Source organism: Gopherus flavomarginatus, chromosome 24, assembly GCF_025201925.1.
Source record: "Gopherus flavomarginatus isolate rGopFla2 chromosome 24, rGopFla2.mat.asm, whole genome shotgun sequence".
Lineage (NCBI taxonomy): Eukaryota > Metazoa > Chordata > Testudines > Testudinidae > Gopherus > Gopherus flavomarginatus.
The window spans coordinates 8038462-8058935 of NC_066640.1; the positions used below are offsets into that span (position 1 = coordinate 8038462).

General features: G+C 51.4%; 1 protein-coding gene across 3 annotated transcripts in view; it reads right to left on the bottom strand.

The window, feature by feature from the left end:
* Positions 1-6239: 6239 nt before the first annotated feature.
* ZBTB7A (zinc finger and BTB domain containing 7A) overlaps positions 6240-20474 on the bottom strand; it is a 33338-nt gene continuing 19103 nt past the window's right edge. For 2 of the 3 annotated variants that reach the window (XM_050934260.1, XM_050934261.1), the window contains exons 2-3: positions 14465-15669; positions 6240-9915 (exon numbers count right to left, since the gene is read on the bottom strand). In XM_050934260.1, coding sequence (XP_050790217.1) covers positions 9462-9915; positions 14465-15654 — 1644 coding nt within the window. In that variant the 5' untranslated portion in view covers positions 15655-15669 and the 3' untranslated portion in view covers positions 6240-9461. Of the gene's footprint in view, positions 9916-14464; positions 15670-16080; positions 16267-20474 lie in introns of all 3 variants that reach the window. The other variant, XM_050934262.1, reaches the window with a different exon arrangement.

Sequence of the window (20474 nt, forward strand, 5' to 3'; positions counted from 1 at the left end):
ATTCACCCTGGTGCAAAGGAGTCCGTCCCAGGCCTCCGGGCCATTAGAGGCACCAGCCTCCCTGCTCTGGAGTGAACATCAGCTGCAATGGGGCCTAAACTCCCACCCCTGAGAAAAGCAGGGGGAAATATTGGGCATAGTAATGGGATTGAGAGCACCACAGGATTGGAATCACCATGAATCTGGTGACATGCCAGGCGTGCACGTGTTAGCCGCTGCCTCTCGTCCCACCAGGACCCTAGCTCGCCTCACGTTTTAGCCTATAGCTGGATTTTTCCTTTTCTTTCTCTTCTGATTTTAAACAAGTTTTAAAAAAAACAAAAACTCCCCCCAGGTATGTAACGGGCAGATTGTTACTTTCCTGGTGGTTGAGTTTTAGTGGTTCTGATATACAAGAAGAAAAAACTGTTGCATTTTTATATTTTTAATATATATCTTTTATTTTTTTTAACGCCCCCAAAAAAGTGCATTTTTTTATTATTTTTTTTTCTCGTCTCCCACACTTTATAAAGAACTACCAAAGTTACAATCTATGGAATGTCTTTTCTGTGCTTTTCTGTGCCTCGCTCATTACCCAGATACCACACAAAGTAGTTTACACATAAAACTGATGAAACTTGCGAGTGCTTTATATATAGAAATCTTTTCTGTTTGTTTATATATAAAGACGCAGGAAATGGGGCCCTATCCTTAATATTCTCTTTCTCCCTCCTGATATCAAATCAGTTGATTTCTGGGGAGGTGATGGGAGAGTTTAAAATCTACCCACCTCAGATTAAAGATTAATCTCTGTGTGTGTGTGTATACACATATATATATATATTTTTTTTTTTTTAGAAAACATAACTTCAATACAGCATCTCATCACTTGTCCCAGGCAGTACAAATGCTAGCCACACAGGTTCCCAACTAGGAAGCTAAATCTGCTACCTGCTCTTTAAAAAGTGTTCCTCTTTATTTAAATAAAACTTTCATAATAAATCAAAAATATAAATATAGATTTTTTTAAATAGTCGAATCAGGCCTCCTGAACACTCCTCCCACTGGCATTTTGAGGATACAGGCAGAGCTTTTGGTTTGCTAACTTGACAGATGGGCTCAAGATGGGGTTATTTCGAGCATCCCAAATGTTCTGGGATGATCTAGGGACTTACGTGGGTTTGTTGATTTCAAGGGACTGTTATGATCACCCAGGCTGACCATTCCCGCTTCCAGCCGGCACCTTGGGGCTGCACAAGGGTGTAATCTGACTGGAAACAGACAGCCAAGCTCAATTTAAAGAGACCACGTGACAGAATCCACCCATCCCTTGAGGAGCTGTCTCAATGGCTTAATACCTGCACTGCTCAGAAACCTCCATGCACCCCCGCCGCACCCCACAGCTGAACTCTCCCTCCGGGTTTTCAACCTACTCCCCTCTTCCTTGGAGCTGGGCTCCCCAGGCTCCAAGTAGCTGTGGCTGGTGAGCTTTGGAGGGCAGGGGGTAGAAGGGAGAAAATTCCCTCACAGCATTAACCAGCAGATGCTAAAGGAAAAGGAGCCCTGTGCGTGCAGAGATCCGCCCCCACAAAACGAGGGAAATCGCCAGGAACGCGGCTTCCCCAGCCCAACAGCCTGTTCTCACCTTGGAATAGCCACGGTCACACGTGCAACAGAACAACTTCCCACTGAGTTGACTGTGTCCCGTTAGTGCAAAGAAACCTCCTGCCCTTCAAGATGCTGCATCCCTCTTTCTGGTTTCAGAATTGGGAGAAAGAAGAGTCTGGGCCCCTTACTCAGCCCCCTGCTCGGGGGCAGGAGGCGACTCAAGGGCTGGGTTGGAAGAATGGGCAGCGGCCTCGGCTGCAACCACGCCAGGGCAGAGGGGACGTGTGATGCTCCCCCATGACAGCGATGGGTGGGGGCAGCACATGGTTTAGCTGCGGCTCCTTCCTCTCCCCTCCTCCCTGCAAAAATTCAGAACTGGGGGCCTCCCCCGCCCAGCCAAAGCTCTACCTGGGCGTGGCTGGTTTTCCGCCTCCGCAGGCAAAGCCTTCGACTGACCCGTGGGTCCAACAGAGACCTGGGGAAGGCTTAAGCAAGAAGATGCAGCATCTTTAAAAGGAGCTCAGAGAAGGAGGGGGAGCACAAAAAGGAAACTGACACATGCTGCACAACAAACGGAGAGGAAAATACACCCCACGCTCACGTCAGACGGCGACCGCAGCACTAGCAGCTGGGCCCACCTGACATCTGCCGGTTCGTCACCCCCAGGAAGTTCCCCAGGAGGGCTGGGTCAGTGGCCAGTTGAAGATGGGAAGGGATCAAAGGGGTCCCGTCAGAAATCCCCCTCCCGCCCCCCCAGAGAGCTCTGCAGTGAGGGTGGAGTATACTTTGGTATTGACTGAAGAAGTTGCTGGAACTCACGGTTCTGATCTTGCCACCATTAGGCCCGGACGCAAACAGGATCTTTTACAACCACAGCTGGGCAGCTCTGCCCGCGCCTCTCCCACGGTCACGGTTTTACATTCACTGGTTTCATATGGGGCGGAGGGAGGGACGAGAAGGGAAAGGAGGGAGGAGATAACGTCAAACAGTGACAACAGCATTCCCTCCGTGAGCCTGACAGCCTTGGGCGCAGCCCAAATCCATGGTTTCCTAGAGTGAAGGTGGCTTCTCTGTATCCCACCACGGCTGGGCGACATGGGACAGTATGAGGGAAACATGGGACAGTATGCGTGTCTCTGCAGGTTTCCTTCTAGACGGAGGGGGGGGGGGCAGGTAGCGGGACAGATGCATTGGACAATCTGTGCTTTCCTCTCACAATGCTAGAGGGTGACGGGACCACACAGATGTCTTTAGTGTCAAAAACCCCAGGCCTGTTTCGGAGCCCACATCCATGGCTGACTTCGAAGGGCGTTCGTCCTGCCTGGAGCCCAGTCCAACCCATGTCTGTGCAATTAGGATCCTCAACTAGCCCAAAAAAGCAGTGGAGCTCTCAAACGGCTCCCGTGAAACCCCTAGTCCTGATCAGCAGGGGGATAAAGCCCCATCTCGGGTGGCTGGACAACCCAGGAGCCCCCTCAGCCTAGGGGAAACCACTGTCTGAGACACGCATACCCACACACAGAGTTATACCACTCCTGAAATTACATAGTTTGTTTTGTACCAAGAAAACAACGAGGCAGTACTAAAAAGTCCGCTGTGTCGTCTGTTTGTTTCGTAGGAGTTACGGGTTTGGGGTTGGTTTTTTTTTCCTGAAACGTCATAATTCAGCAGTATCTTTGGCAACACTTTATCACAACCTGAATTTCAAAAGAAGAGGAATCATCTTAACAACAAGAAGAATCAATGCTTATATACAGTATATGATTGGGGAGGTTTTGCATGCACTAGTCTGTCCACCGTCGGTTGGTACATAGCGTAAGACAGGTGAGGAAGTTAAGGCAGAATGTACTTGGAGGCCACGCCTCCCTACACGGAGAAGGGAGAAGATCGGTTGGTTGGTTTTTAGTGCAAACTTATCAAGGCTTGTGCTAAAGTGTTGCCGGCACTCTTGTATCAATCAAAGCTCACGCGGCAGCTCCCCGGCTCTCTAATAAAGGTAAAAGCATCTCATATCACAAATAAGGTGCGGTATCTCTGTTCAGAAGCCATCGCTGACTTGCCTCCAAACCCACCTCTGCCAAGGGGCCCCAAGGGGACAGAGAGGAGGTTTACTCTGGAGAGAGGACAGTGGCAGGGTGTGGGTCAGGGGGCGTGGAGGGCAGTTGTAGTGCCATCCTACATCGGGTGGAAGCTGCCCTCTGTTCCTCCAGGGATGGAAGGATACCCCCGTCTTGTAGCAGAGATGGATCCCAACCCAAACCACAGACCAGAACACCAGATCCCCATGGTTAACCGACTGACCAGGGAGTTTTCTGCTCCAGCCCCCCAGGGGATCTTTCCCAAAGTGTGGGATTGTTCTGGTTTGGGTGGGGGCCCTGCGGTTGGAACCAAGATCTCGGCGTTTAATTCAGGCTCCAGCTCTGCTGTTCAGATTTCACAGAGGAGGGGACGCGACTTGCCCTTAAGAACAGCCCCGCCCGTTTGCTCATTCTCAGAGGCAGAGAGCACCTCCTAAGCAGCTTGGGATCTCCAAGATATGCGGGGGGGGGGGGGGGGGGGGAACAGGGCAGGCTGGGATTGTCAAACCCCCGGGGCTGCTCTCATTTCTTACAAGGAATCTAGGTGTCTGACTCACTCTCTCCAACAAGAATCCTGAGTTTTTTTTGTTTTTTTTTTGCTGTCCATTTTGGAAGGGGGGGAGATTTCCCCCCACCCCCCGAAATGGCAGGAGGAGGTTTGGAGAGAAACCCAAGCTTTAAATGGTGGTGAGGGCAGAGAAGGGGTAACACAAACGAGAAAAGAGATACCACAACTTTTGATTACAATAAAGAACCTCAAGTAACTGTCTATTTACAAGTCCACACTAGTTTTTGCATATGCAATAGGTAGCCAGTGCTAAGCAGAGGTTCATCCCTGGAAGAGGTGGCTTGCCACATTCAGCTAGTGCCCGGGTCACGGGACACTCCACTCCGCTCTCTTTTGGATGGGAAGGCAGGGGCCAGGATTAAGGTGTTTTACAGCACGGAGGAAACACCCAGCATCTGCACTGTTGCCAACACTACGGAGAAACTGGGATTGGATTTGGGGCAGCAGGATATTTTCAGACTCCCCCATTAGTTGGCTGCTGCGTGAGGACTGATATGGTCCCTTGCTTGGATGTACATTTCAGCTGACTGACACCCTCCAACCCCTGCGGTCTAACAGATGGGAGACCTGCTTCCAGCACTAAATGAAGCTGATGACTGAGCCATCTTAGTAAAATGGATCTCAACTGTCATGGCATCAGGAGTCAAAGGTGAAGAGACCTCCTAGGTCATCAATTCCACCCCCTTGACAGCAGGGCACATTCTCCCCAGTTTATCTCCTCGGCACTGATCTTACAGCTCATCCGAGCCCAGCTTCGCGCTCTGCAACTGGGAACAGCCTGAAAGCAAAGGCACCAGCACAGGGTTTTCTGCGTCTCCTGGAGCGAGCCCGCGTTCAGACAGTAAGGTTGCGCTTAAACCCCGGGGGAAACGCTGATTCAGGAGTGCCCGGTTCTGTCCTCTTTTTATTCTTGGAAAAAAAACACAAAATTCCTTGCTGTGAAATTTTTTTTGGTTTTTACATTACACCAGAAGGAGGGCGCTCCTGTGGGGCAAAGATCGGGCTACCAGCCGAGCGGTTGGCAAAGAAAAGCAATGGGGGATATTATTTTTGATACTTTATTTTCTCTGTATTTAATTTGTAAGGTGGGTTTCCCCGCCCCCCTCCACTCCAAGCATCTGATTCTGGAATAGTCACAGGGCTCACTGCGAGTGGGGAGGACGACAGTTTACATACACCATCAAGCCACAGAAGCCTCTATCCCGAATTAGACCTCAACCAATTGACTTCAAACCTGAATCCCTGCTTCATGCTAGAAGCACGTCTAGTGCTGTGGTAGGAGGCAGAGCTGGGAAATGCTAGATTAACTTCGAAGATGGAGTATGCTTTTGGCTTGGAGTGCTCTACCCAGGAGACGTATCTCATCATCTACCCAAGTCTGGCTGAGTGACCCTCGGAGAAGAAATGAAACAAGGAAGATCACAGGGGCTGCCTCCATCCCACGATCCTTTCCCCCCCGATCAATTACATAACCCAGCAGTTCAGATGCTTTCTTTCCTCCTTGCTACACAAGCTAAGATGCTCCTGGGGGCGGGAGGGGCATGAGGGGAGGTGGGAGAGACATCTGGGCTAGCACTGGCTATAAGACATTTAAGAAACAAACAGACAAATTAAAAAAAAAAGAAAATAGAAGGAAAAAAAATACAAAAACAAAAACACCCATGATTCCTGTCTAATATTCAAGCTTCCGTTTTGTGAAGTGCAATCACTTCTGAGGGGTTTGTTTTCAGGTCATGTCACAGAACCTAATTAGCATCCTTCCTCTCATTGGATATCTTTTTGTTTTGTTATTCCATGAAATAGACGTGGGATCCTGCCTAGGTTTGGGTTTTGTGGGGTTTTTTTTTTTTTTTAATATATATATACACACACATTTTTTTTCTTACAAAAATAAATTTAGGAATTTTTTTTTAATAATAATTTTTTTCCATAGAAGTTGGTTTCAACTTGTAAACATGTTTCGCTTTTGCTTTTTAAATTAAGATAAAGTGATTTCAAAGTACCCGTTCCATCGCAAAGTGCTAAGACTTCGTGGTTGTTTTTTTTTATGGTTTTTTTTTAATAATGGTTTTTTAAATTTTTATTGCTTTTTCTGCATTAAATAAACATCCATCTTTCTCTCCCGACACCCACCCCCCCACCCCCCAGTTCACACACTCCCCTCTCACTCCCTCTCCAGTTTACATTCGGCCAAACCTGCTCTCACTTTAAAATTAAAATAAAATCTAAAAAGTGCTTTCAAAATAAAAGGACTAGAATCTCTTTTCATTTTGAACTGTGCATTTAAAAAACAGGAGAATGGCTGAAAGATGCCCTTTCTAGACTCTGCTAAGCTGGAGGAGCTGGGTAATACACACCAATATATACTTTATATCTGCATACTTGACTCTCTATCCAGCTAGGGAATAGGGATTGATTGAGACTGACCCGTGTAAGATGTTTCAGATCATAGGGCTGGGACTGGTTACCAACCACCACCAACATTCAGTGTCCACATGAGGGCACGGGACCCCTTTACCTGTCCCGGAGTAGTTAAAGGGGCACAAACCCTCTCATGTGGATGCAGTTTACTGGTAGAAAGATGCTTATACCAGTATTGCTTATTTCCCTTCTCAAATCTTTGTACTGTTACCAATGTATCCACAGTAGGCATTGTACTGGTATAACTACTTCAGTGAAAAGTCACACCCCTGCCTGACACAGTTATACTGGTACAAAACCTTGTGTGTGGACCAGACCGAAGACCCAGGCCACCTGGGCCCCAGGACAGTGGGAGTAATTTACAAGCCACTTTCAAGGTCCTGTGCTAGCAGAGGGTTGTAAAGACTTTGGTGTAACCATTAGGCCCTGAACCCCTTCGTGTCAAGGAGTCAGTGGCCTGTTTTGGACCAGCTTAGCCTGTGATTCTGATCATCTCACACACAGGTCACGCCCGCATCTTTTGGGGACTGAAACCAGGGACCGGGTGAAGCTTTGGGCGCTCTCCTAGCAACCGCAGCAAGGAGAGGACGCCGGGGCTTGAGGTGCAGTCAGCCCCAGTGCCCATCTCCTCCACCCCACCACATTAGCTCTGTGCACATCCCCCGGGCCAGTCTATCAGTGCCCGCTACTCAAATAAATAAATTCAGCTTTGCTTCTGCAGAACAGTAAATACATTGGTGCCAGTCTGATGGAGAACTACCCATCCCAGAAGCCTGTGCATTTAAATGGCCCAGCCTGAGATCCCCAGAGGAGATAAATTCCAAACCCCAACTCCAAAGCCTTAAAGGAGTAGCAGCCCCAGAGTGCTTTTTTCCCCCCATCCCAACAGCTTCCATCTCCAGAAGGACTCAGCACACCTTTCAGGGAGACTTTAAATAACCCTTTAAAAAAACAAAAACAAAGCAACCCCAAAAACTCAGTTTTAACTGCTTTTAGGGTGCTATCATTTGATTCTTAAAATCTTGGGGGTTACCCTGCTCCAAGAGATTCTTTTACTTAATAGAACTATCTAATGAAGTGCTTTGAGATCCTGGAATGAAAGCTTCTATTAACAAGTGGTAAAAGCACGATCACACGGGCGCTGTCCATTCCATGTCAGCGTGGCAAAAGACTGAACACCGCATCTTGTCAGTTACTGATCTTTAACTCCCGGCAGGCCCAAAGATACAGAAGAATCCTGTTACATCCCAGAGGGGGCTCGAGCTTCAGCTCTGGGGGAGGGGAGTATCAGGGAATCTGAATCAGTGAGGATTGACTAATTGCTGCGTCTTGAAAGGCAAGGTTCAGATTCAGGAGGCAACAATCTGATCTAGCAAAAATCTACCCTCTGCTCCTCTCCTATTGGGGCACAATTTGCCAAGCACAGGACCAGGCAATAAGTCATCAAAGTAGAGAACTAGCCCATTCCATCAGAGGTTGCCTGGAATTGGATTAGATTGCTCAGGTTCCTGCCCGATTCAGGGTTTTCAGTGGGCTAGGGAGAAAGAGGTTTGGTAGCCACACGGCTACCTTACTAAAACAGGGCCTTCAATGCTACAACACATTACAGACTATATACATGCAGCACTCATGGAAATGCAGCCACCTCTGGGGTGGAGGACAAGAGTGAGGCATAAACATGTGCTGCCCAATGGGTGGGTGAGGGGGAATGTTGGCCAACGGCTCTGCAAACATCCTCAGGAAAAGTGCCCCAAAGATCTTTACACAGAGCAGAGAGTGGCTGCCATTTTTGTCCAAGAGACCCTCACGTAGTAACCCCTGAACAGAGCAGTTTTTCTGCCAAGGAAGGAGTTCACACCTTTATCGCAACACGCACGCCCTGGACCTCAAAGCACTTCCCAAATCTCACACAAAACAGCATTTGTCTCATTTTACAGCTGAGGAAGCTGCACCCCAGAGAGGGAAAACGACTTGCCAAAGTCACCCAGCAATTCTGTGGCAGAGCCAGGAATGAACGCAGGAGTCCTGCCTCCCAATCGGGAAAGAAGCGCCAATCTAAACCTCCTGGGGAGAGTCGCAGTTTCACCTGGCATCTAGGCATTTCAAACCTGAGGCTTGGAGCAGCCTTGCAAAATTCTGTTTGCCCACCCATGTGGCAGGAGCAATCACTCTTAAAAAATTGAATATGTAAAATATCATCCATTCCCCCCCTCCCCCCCCCAATTATCATTATAAAAATAGTGCACCAGGTGATTTCAGCCAGCTTCGCTCGGCATCAGGCCAGAAAGGATCTGAACTCCCTACGGCAGAATCAAATCCCCGATCAACACAAGACCATCTCAGGCATCAGGAGCTTTCACTTTCCAGTGGAGAGAAAGCTGCACTCAATTCTTTCCCATCCAGTCAGACGGAGGCACAAAATGTAGTGACTGTCCAGGAAGAACCTATTCACCTCTTGGAATTTTTCTGGGTTTTTTTTTAAATAGATGCATCTCTGCCATTTTTTAAAGTGTGTCTGGACACAAAATAAAAGCTTTGGATTTGCATGGAAGCTTCTTTCCATGTTATAGATCAACCTTTCAACCCTCCCAATCTCACACTTCCTAAGCATCTGCCTTCCAACGAAAGGTCCTTAGCTATTAGAGGTGTCCCCACGGGACTGGTTATGGTGGGAAGATTGGAAACATATATATATATATATATATATATATATATATATAATCTTTTTAAAAGGGAGAGAAATATTTTAAAGAGAAATTGGAGGAAAGTACTAACTAGATTTTGTGACACTTTTTTTTTTTTTTGGTTTAGGAGAGTCCTTGTGTGTTACCCTCTGACGACCCCTCCGCTACATTCAATCCTCCTGATGCCTCATTGTTAGAACTATCTTCAAAGTGCTCCTCCTGGCCATTTTTCTGCACGGTGTCCTCCTGTGATTCTTGTCTCTCGCCACCAGCTTCAAAGCTTCCATCTTCGGGGTTCCCTGCGGGGGCGGGCAGGCCGCTCACATCTCTGACCCGGGGCTTGCGCCCCCTTCTGGATGGGATGCCGTTGCACCCATCTTTTTTAAGGTGCCTGTGCAAGTGGTCGGATCGGACGAAAGTCTTGAAGCAGCTGTCGCACTGGTAAGGCCGCAAGCCAGTGTGCACACGCATGTGGTTCTTCAAGTCGTAGTTGTGAGCAAAAGCAGCCCCGCATTGCTGGCACAGGTAAGGCTTTTCACCTGTGTGCTTCCTCATGTGAACTTTCAGCTTGTCCTGCCTGCACGGGAAAGAGAGATGGAATCAGGGAGGGGGCGGGGATTCTGCGCCTGAATGCAGGGTTGCCACACGGTGGGCTGGGTGGGGTGAGTGGAGCCTTCACCTTTATGCCACCATCTGGTGACCAGGGGAGGAGCCTTCACCTCCACCACCCAGCAACCCTCCCACACCCAGAGGGGGTGGCTCAGGGGAGCCTTCACTCCCACGCCACCACCTGGCATCTCTCCCTCACCCAGACATGTGGCGACCAGAGGGGGACCTCCCCCCCCACCCCCTGACCCGTGGCGACTTGGGAAGCCCTGTACATTCAGCACCATGATCCCTCGGGGCTGGCTGTGCTAAGGACTGAGAGATTTCCTACAGGGAACAAGCTGACTCAGTTCCGCGAGAACGGGCTATGGAGCCTTCCCCTAGCCGAGAGGGCCACCGCCTGGTAGCCTGCGTGATGCAAGCTGGTGGCCTAGCATCCACGTCCCCAAACTCCCCACTAGAGTTAGCCGCATGTGAACCATGTGTCGACAGTTTCTGCTGTGGAGACTGAGTGGAGACGGTCCTGCGACTGGGGCCGGGTGTGCAGGAATCCGGAGTTACGTATCCCTGTTTGGGACACCGGAGCAGAGCGCGGGTCCATCCAGCTGATAGCCTGTCACCTACTACGGTCAACATCAGCTGTTTTCGAGAATGGTTCCACAACTCCCCTTCCCCACTCAACAGCTATGGGATATCCTGCCCCTGGGAAATTTTCTCCCAACCCCATTAGTTAGGGTCTGGTTCATGCTCTGACACAGGAGGATTTAGATCCCTTCCAAAATGTTTCATAGGTCCCTGTCACTCTGGCTATCCTCATTTCCCTGGTAAGCGTGAGAGTGTCTGTATGTGACGGAGACCACTGCCCACCAGTGCTCATCTTCACACACAAACCACACACACAACTTCCTGGAGCGGCCTGCTTATCCTGGTGGGGCTTCGGGGCACGCACAGGCTTTTCGTGCGGGGTTGTACACAGGATCAGCTCTAGCCATTTCGCTGCCCCAAACAAGGCAGCACACCGCGAGGGGCGCTCTGCCAGTCACCGGTCCTGCGGCTCCGGTGGACCTCCCACAGGTGTGCCTGCAGATGCTCCACTGAAGCCGCAGGACCAGCGGAACCTCCGCAGGCACGCCTGCGGGAGGTCCATCAGAGCCGCCTGCTGCCCTCCCGGCGACCGGCAGAGCGCCCCCCGCGGCATGCCGTCCCAAGCACGTGCTTGGCGTGCTGGGGCCTGGAGCCGCCCCTGGTCGCACAGCAACCTAGCACAACAGGGCCCTATCCCATGCCGATAATAAATAAGGAGAATATGTACTGGTGAAAATTCTGCTGCGGACTGTAACAAGCCAGCGCAACCGCAGAGCTTTGCCGAAAGTTTTTTGGAAGAACTGAGGTGCTCGGGATGAGTCAATAGCTGGGCTCTGAACGGGTCCCAAAAGGGGAAGAAATCGGCACAGGTTTCGAAAAGGCCGCCCTGTAGGTTTGCAATGGGTTAAGTGGTTCTTGCATTGGCTCCAGTTAAAGGAACATTGTTTAAGCCAAAATGTTTTCTTAAAAACCAAATAGTAATCAAATTTTTTTTTAAATGATTTTCTGTTCTGTTATGATTCCCCCCAACATTCCTCACTGGGCTAGTACAGGAAACCCCAAAAGTGAAATTGACTAGAAAAGAACATCAGATTGACTGGCCCTGTGCAATTCTCCAAGCTGAGCGAAAAGGTAATGAATGGTGATGAGCAAATGAGATTATTTCCAAGTGCCCGTTTTATTAATCTAGGGTGTTCTCAGAGAGGCGGGCGTAGGGCACTGCACTGGCATTCGGTGGATTATGGTTGTATCCACAGTTCTGCTGCTGACCCCTGTTCTGTCCGCCCTGCCTGTTTAAACTGTAAGCTCTTTAAGGACTGTCTCTCACCCTGTGTATATAGAGGGCCCAGCATAACCGGATCCCTGATCTGTTAGCAGCTGTCACAGTACGGCCAATTTGTTATCATTAATTATTACTGTTAGCACAGATAAGGACCTTTATTTTTAACAGATGAGCTTTAGCTTGCCCCAGTCTCTTTAACGAAAGGAGTGGCGGGGCGGAGCGCGCGGGAAGCTGTAGAAGGCAGGCCGAGGAAAGCACACGGTGACTCAGCACCCAGAGGGGTTCATGGGAAATCCAGGCTGCAGCCCTGGAGGTGGCATCACTGAGGAGGTCAAAGGGAAGGCAGCAGAACCCAGCTGCTCTCCTCACCTTCGTTTGAAAGGATCAGAACTACAGTAAAAAGCAAGAGACACAAATGTTCCTGGGCTGGCTGGACCAACCCCCAGCCTTCAGAACCTCACACTGAGCAATGAAACATCTGACAAAGACCGACAGGCACAAGTCAGATGAGCAGAGCAGAAGGGGAGCAGGACACCAGTCAGGATTTCTTAGCATTTCTGAGGTCAACAAACTGAAGTCGTAAACAGGGAGTGGAACAGCAGGTCTTCCTGGGACAGCTGTGACATTGGGTCTGCAATTAAAGGGCATCTTTGCTAATGAAGGGGCAGAGAGGACACGGTGGGAGACAGCCCAGGCTACAGATGTCCTGTTTTCTGGGGTTTCTGTGGCCACATACAGGCTTCCTGGATTTCAGTCTGGAAACTCGGCCGCAGCATATTATGCACCAGCCTTGTTTATAATGCAGACTGGGCTCAGGGCACAGAGAGAGAGAGAGAGAGTGATACAGCCATATGGGCATACGGCAGGACAGAGAGATCAAAAAGCGATGAGGCTGCACTGCCTCATCATCAAATCTTTCTCCAAACTCGCCACAGCAAGGTAGGCACTGGGTTCCCACCCATCTCAACCCCCGCCCCTGCACACTCTGTAGCTAGCAGGCAGGCAGGATCTAGTAACAGGACAGTGGCCGTCTGCATTTCAACCTGGACATGCTCAGGAGACAGACACGTCCTCCGGCTTCTCAACAGCACCTCTGAGAAGAAGGTGGGTTGGCTCACGGGTGTGTGAGCGCACACTCGCGTGTACATGTACTGCATACACACACACACACCCCTATGCGTACCACAGACGCATTGCTTTCCATGACTCTGCGCTCTCCCTGCTGGCAGATTCACCGGCAGGGGGCCGGAGGTGTCTCTCGCCCGCCGGTCAGGGCCAATGCCTGGCCACTCCAAGCTAGAGCTGGCCCAGCAGGTTACAGGAGTGGCACAGCTGGCCCCCACGCTGCATGCCACAGCTAACAAATGCAGGGCCCTCTCCCCGCTGCATGGCCGGGCGGGTCGCTGCACCACATCTGCTCATACTTCAGCAGGTGCAGTTCCCTTCGTTTTAAGAGGGACTGAGGCCCGATCCTGCCAGGGGTTCAGCAGCTACCCCTCAGGCTCCCGCTCAGTGGAAATCAAGGACAGCTGGGTGTGATGCGTCCTCTCCCCTCGCCCGCCTACCGCTCTCACCCATGAGGCTGCTGCTCCACCCTACCCAGTCACTTCTGATTTACAGCAGCAGGGGGCAGATCAGAATCAGGCCCATGAGCTCAGCGTTTTCTTGGCTCGATCCTCCTCCTCCACCCCAAGGCTCCACACGGGACTCAAACCCCGTTGGTGCTCCTGAATCCGGGACTATTTGCGTAAGCAGAAAGCAAGCTGAGCGGGCGAGGCTGTTTGGCTTCTTTGTCAGCCAGCCCACACAGTCGCTTGGCACAGCGCGGAAAGATCTGGGCGGAACCCCGGCCTCACGCCGCAATCAGACGTGAAGACTGCAAAGAGGAGGCCTCTTTGTAACATGTGGACTGAAGCGAACCAGAAGAACTCGAACAATATCCTCTTTCTTCGGCACACCCGTGGCAGAGGGAAGCCCAGGCAGACCCGGATTAGGAATGGGGCTGAAACGACCCATACCCCTAGGAGGCCACAAAAAGTTGATTTTTTTTTTAAATGGGGGGAGGGAAGGAGGGAGAGAGACAGTCCCGCCGATCCCTTCCTCAGATCCAGCATCACCAGGTGGCTGCAGTGGCAGCTCTGCTCAGGGCACTTTGCAGTTACCAGGCTCTGGCTGTTTCAGTCTTTAGAAGGGGCCATTTCTCAAGCGTCATCTACATTAAACAGCCCCCGCTGGCCAAAGAAATCTACTCCCCCAAGGACAGAGATGATATGGGGTGGGAAACTGCTAGGGAATCCAAGCTCCCCCAGATGCCCAGCCCCCACTAGCCCCCTTTGCAAATCCCAGGCATGGCCAAGATTGATCAGGGACTATAGAGATTCGGGGCATTTGACACCGTGGAAGGGCCCCCAATTTCCAGAAGGGTAGCTAACTCGATGGCTAGCTCAGTACTTTCTAAGTCAGGGTTTCTCAAACCGGGCACTCAAAATTAAAAAATCACTCGTCACTTGCCCATCAAAAAGGAAATGAATCACTGCAGGCAGCAGGGGATTGTGCAAGGCTGAGCCGTCCCACGCCCACCCGTGCCCGTAAGCAGCGGGCCGGCTTGTGCAATACCCCTCCGCCGCCCTCGCCACCCCCCTCTGCCCCTCACCTGGTGAATCGGACTTTGCAGATGTTGCATTCGTAGGGTTTCTCGCCCGTGTGGGTGCGGATGTGGCGGGGCAGCTTGCCAGCCCCTTGGATCACCTTGTCACAGATGGGGCACTTCTGGAATGCTTTCGCCCTGATCTTCTTCTCCACCTTCTGGGACCAGGACGGATACACGTCGCTCTCGTGAGAGCTGCTGAAGTATTTCAAGTAATAATCCATCACCCCGTCGTCGTCCTTCTGGTCGTCCTCACCCAGCTGTTGCCTTCCCACGGAACTGATCATCTGCTGCAGTAGGGCACTGGCGGCCAGACCGTCCACCTCTCTAGCCTCAGCCTCCTCAGCCTCCGCTCCCCCAGGAACGAAACTGGGAGAGTTGCTGGCTTCCTGCTGGTCCAGGTGACCTCCCGGAGCTGCCTCCTCTTCTCCTTGTGCCGTCAGGCTGTGTCCACTGTAATGTCCATTCTGGGAAGGTGGGAATAAGGCTCCCGGGGCCTCCTCTTCCTCTCTTTCCAGCCACATGGCATGGTTGCTGTCAGGGTCACCATCGTTCACCTTTGGTCTTTCGTTTGGGGGGGCTTGTGAGTAGAAGTCCATGCCGTTGCAATCCGGCTCCTCCTCGTCCTCTTGCCCTTGGAAGTTCAGTCTCTGAAGGTCTCTCAAGTCTTGGTTGGTCCATGGAAAGTTGCCTTGGTGGCCGTTGATGGGGTTGCTCTGGAAGAACTCCAGGTACTCTTTTGCTCTGAGATGGTTCCTTTGATCAATTTGATCTACTAAATCCATCTGGTCATTTTTGGCCAGAATCTTCCTGTCTAGGAGATCCGTGCAAACCTCCGTTACCGCCTGGATCTCCAGCAGTTTGGCGGCGTTGAGGATCTCGTTGACGTTCGAAGTGCTGACGGTCAGGGTCGCGGTGTAAGCGAAATCGAGCAGCGCCGACAGGGCGTCCACACTCACAAAGTCTATCTCGTATACGTTTTGCTGGTCCACCACTAACCCTGAGGTGAAGAGCTTCTTGAAGTATTGGCTACAGGCCGCCAGGACAGAGCGGTGGGTGGGGAACTCCTGACCATCCACCAAGATGACCACGTCACACAGCAGCCCGTTGTTCCTCTGCTCGTTCAGGCTGCTCAGGATGTCGCTGCTGTGATCAGGGAACGGGATCCCGATGGGGCCGTCCACGCCACCAGCCATTTTGAACACCAAAGGCTGGGAAGAGACGAGAAAAAAAAAAAAAAAGCAGGATCAGTTCTAGAGCCTTTCATTGCTAAAAGGTGTTTGGACTGTCAAAAGCATCTCCTACCGCAGGTCTTATTTATTGTCTGTTGCCCCATGTAAAGGCCCATCTACATGCCAGACATGCATGCCGCCTTCATACTAGAGACCCGATGCACCCACCCCAACCCCCAGGTCCTCTTCGCACTTAACATTTCTACAGTCCCACACTCGGTTGGTCTCCTGCTCTTCCCACTCTGCCGTCTCCTTTGGAGAGATCCCCTGCTACGTGGCTCTAGAGCTGAGAAGCAATTGGAAAAATAGAGAGAAACTCATAGCACAATCCACAAAGGACTTGCTGGGGAAGGGGCGGGACAGCTTCAGCATGTCTCAGGGTACACACACCAACACGTCCCACCCTGCGGGAGGGGCACAGGCAGCCGGGGCACTGAAGGGCCCTGGCCTGTAGCGACGGGAAAATAACGAAATCTTCCCATCCTGTTGCCAGAGCCCCCGCTGCAGGATGACGAGCCTAGGTCAGAGACCGGAGGACAGCGGGGATTTAAATGCTTGTGGAATTAGGAGCGTTCCCTGTGGGAGAAGAGAGACAGGACTTGCGCTCAATGGATATGAAGGGGATTCATTATTGAGGCTGCTGGACACAGACAGACCCTGTTGTTCTCTGGTCGTCCCCCCCCCCGGGCTCCCCACCCTGTGCCACCGGCCATCACTCCATGGCACCCCCCCAGAGCTATGGAAGCAGCTGAAGTTTATGCAGCAGAACCGAGGGCACCGGCCCGCTGCAACCCGGCTGAAATGAGCGCGGTGACCAGCCCAGCTCCTATAGTAGCCACAAGAGCAGCTGGCAAGGAGAGCAGAGAGGCCACAGACCCGATGGGTAGGGGAAGCTGAATCCCTCTTGCCCCTATGAATCGTCCCTGCATGGAGTCTCTCTCTCTGCCCCAGCGGAGGACTCATGAGGGCACCGTGATGGCTGGATTTACCCTGCCCCGCTCTGGGAGGCAGGCAGGCAGCAGCCCAGCTGACAGGTGGGGGCATGAGGCCCAGCATGGGTTAATGGACTTCCCGAGGTCATGCAGGAAGCCTTCGGCAGAACCAGGAAATGAACCCAAGCCTCCCATGTCCCCAGCCTGGTGCAGGACCCACTGGGCCACCCGTCCTATCCCAGGGGGCCACCGTGCAGCTGAACAGCGACCCCCATTCCTATAGCTGCGTTGCCAAGGGAGTGCCACTCATAGTGCCCATACGCCCCACCTCTCTGTTCCTTCTCCGCCCACATGCACTGAAGGGAAGCAGGGTGCCTCAGTGGAGCACTTTCCACACACCCCCCCCGGCCCCACACACACACACGCTGCCTGTGCTCCTGACATGCCAGCTGGACACCCCAGCAGCCTTTCCACCGGCTTGGCAGCCTGAGTGGAGGTGGCGGAAGTTGGCTGGGATCCCCACCCATCTTAGCTCACACAGGACCCTATAAAACCTTGGGCTGTACCTGTGCCACCCCATCCCCTTTCCCCAACGAGCCCTGCTCTGTCAGTTCACCAGCTGCACTCCCGTGCATGGAAGGAAAGAGCCTTGCGACAAAGCTGCTCCTGAAACGTTCAGGAAGCACCGGCAGCACACTCGGCTCTGCACAAAGCCTGGTGCGCCAGCCTCACACACGTTACTCTCCAAGCAAAATGCCTCTAACGTTATTAGTGAGCCCTAGCAGGCTAGCTAGACAAAGCGGCTCTGCTTAACTTCCTACTGTGACTATTCAGACCCTTTCTACTTTCTCAAGCGATCTGCCAGCCAGGGGTACGGCAGCGTTTGGGTCTGGTGATTAAGGCACTAGGCTGGGAATCAGGAGATCCACGTTCGATTCCAACCTCCGCCACAGAGTCCCTGGGCAATCTTGAGGAAGTCACTTCATCTCCCTGGGCCTCAGTTTGCCATCTATGAAATAGGAATAGGAATAATTCCTCTCTCCCGCCCTTGCCAGTTAAGACCGGAAGCTCTTTGAGGCAGGAGTTGGCTCTCGCTAAGTATGTACCGCACCTGCCACAAGAGCGCTCCTCTCAGTTGGAGTCTCTAGGTGCTATAATAATACAAAATCATAAGAAGGCTGAGATTTAGTCACGGGTCTTTTTGGTAAAAGTCATAAACAAGACACGGGCGATAAATGAAAATTCAAGGCCCGTGACCGGTCCATGACTTTTATAAAAAATACCCCTGACTAAATCTCCACTTCTGAGGCCCTGCTGCCCTGGGGGTCCTGCTCCAGTCCTGGGGGTTGACTGCCCTCCGGCTGCTGCTCCCAGGGACCACACTCCGGATGGCCTCCAGGCACCCCTGGGGCTGCTGCTCCAGCCGTCCTGGGACTGCTGCTGCTCGGGCGATCCCCAGGGCACCCCTAGGACTGCTCAGGTGGCTCCCCGGAACCAGCCACACCAGCCACTGTTCCGGAGGTCCCTGGAGCCAGCTGCCCAGGGCCACATGAGCAGCAGCTGGTGTGGCTGGCTCTGGGACCGCTGCTCAGGCACTCCCCAGGACCGCTGCTTGGGACCGGCCAGAGCCACTGGCCCCAGATCGTTCCAGCAGCAGCCAATGTGGCTGGTTGTGGGGCACCCGAGCAGGGGGAACTAAGGCACAGAGAAGGGATGTGACCTGTGCAACGTGAAATAATGAATCAGTGGCAGAGTCAGGCACAGAACTAACTACACAGGGAAGCAATTGATAGCGCTATGTTATAGTGGTGGTAGACAGGAACCCGGTCACAATACCGAAGGTTGCAAAACAGTCTTCATTACAGACAAGCACACACCTACTTTTCATAACTTCCCCAGCAGCGCTTTCAAGTTGAAACTTTCCATGAGTGATCTCAGCCCAAGAGAAGGGGATTTTGCTACACTTTCCCCTGTTTAAAAAAATCCTGCTACCTTTTTTCTCATTCCAATAGCTCAAAGAACAGCTCAAACCTCACCCTGAGGTTCTGAGTAACACCCACTTGGGTCAGTCAGGGACAAAATAAAATTGGTCCTGGATGGAAGTTTTTGGCACTTGAGAGCGCTTGCCGCAGCAGATGTTCACTAAGGGCTCAATCCTAATGAAATATATCGATCTGAACAGCAGCAAGGCAGGAACAGGCTTTAAAATCCCAGAGTTGCATGGTGCAAGTGCACCCATCCAAGGGAGTAATTGGGAGTCCCTCCATTCACTCTGATGGGAGCTGCTGGAGCAGGCCCTTAAGCACATCCATTAGCGAGTAGCCACTAACATGGATCAGCTGAGCTGTGGTGTCTCACAGCATGTAAAAATGCAGACGCTTTACAGGGTTTGAAATATTCCTGGCCTGGAAGGAACTGACACCAGCTGCAAGGGATGAAATATGGTTGCATGCGTTAAAACTAAGCACAAAAGTGTATCTAGATTCTGGGCTCATGGGTTTTTGAGATGAAGGGCAGTGATAAGGGAGGAGGAAAGATGGTTTTGTGGTTAAAGCCCTGGATGGGGACACAGGAGATGTAGGTTCAATGCCTGGCTCTGCCACAGACTCCTTGGATGACCCTGGGCAAATCACTTCATCGCTCTGTGCCTCATTTCCACTCCCATCTGTAAAACGAGGGTAAATAATTCCTTCCCTAACAGGCTGCTGTGCAAGGGTATGTTTATTAGCAATAGTAAGGTGTTCAAATATGACAGAGTACCTAAATAGATGGAATTGGCCTAATTTACAATCATGCAACCCTGCTGACTGACAGCGGGGCCACAAGTGGGTGACTATGGGCAGAATTCTGTGTTTGAAAAGAGGGAGTGCCAAACGTGAAGGACAGACTGCTATCCCACTGAGCGAGTGTGTTTTGGCCTGGTCCTCAAAATGAAATTTAGAGATTTCCCCAGATTAGATGCTGGAGGGAGGTTTTTTCCTCCCTTTTAGGCAGAATTTGAGCTGGGCAAAGCATTTAGCAGCTTTGGGCGATAATCTTTTGGCCAGGCAGCCTGCAGCACCCACACAGCTGGGGTTTGTCACGCCTAGCCATAGCCAGGTGCAAGGCAACCGTCCAAGCAAGGGTTAATCCCACACAATTTGGGAGCCGGGACAATCGACAGCATAGTGTGGGAATGGTGGTTGGGTCATGAGACTTCACAACTTATTCGAGTTGGACAAAATGCCTTTTGTGTTGAGCTGTGGTTCAAAGTTGCAGCAGCTGAGAACGTGAAGGAGTTTAAAAAACATATACACTCCCCCCTCCCCCCCAGGCGAGCATCCTCCGTTATCCTTGAGCAAACAGCTTCTCTATCACAGCAGCATTGGTTATAAAACTTCGGCCAACAGCACAAAGGCTTTTTACCTTGCATACCGCTTGCTAAGTTCTTCTGAACAGCTGGCAGAAATCACACACGCTGTTCCCTTATTCAGGGACTCTAAATGGCAAGGTTATTAAAGCATGCAGAATATTAGTAATGGGATAGGGAGACGTGCACCTTTACAGATTGCAAAGCAGCCCATGTCAGTAGCCATGGAGCAACGGGCTTTTCAGTGACTTGTATGAAACAAGTTTGAGGGGTCTCAGTGCGGTGCCTAATGGACACGTGTGCTGGGGGCTTTCAAGCTAGGCACAACTGCCATGTTAAAGACTGAATGAGCCACAGGACAGCAACTGACCTCAATCTCCCACGTAGTTTTTTCTCCAACTGAATACAACATTCTACGCTCACTAGATTGCATCGCAATGTGCTGTTATAAAGATGCTACATTTCACCCCAGAGGTGGCTGCATTTCAAAGGTTCCAAAATTA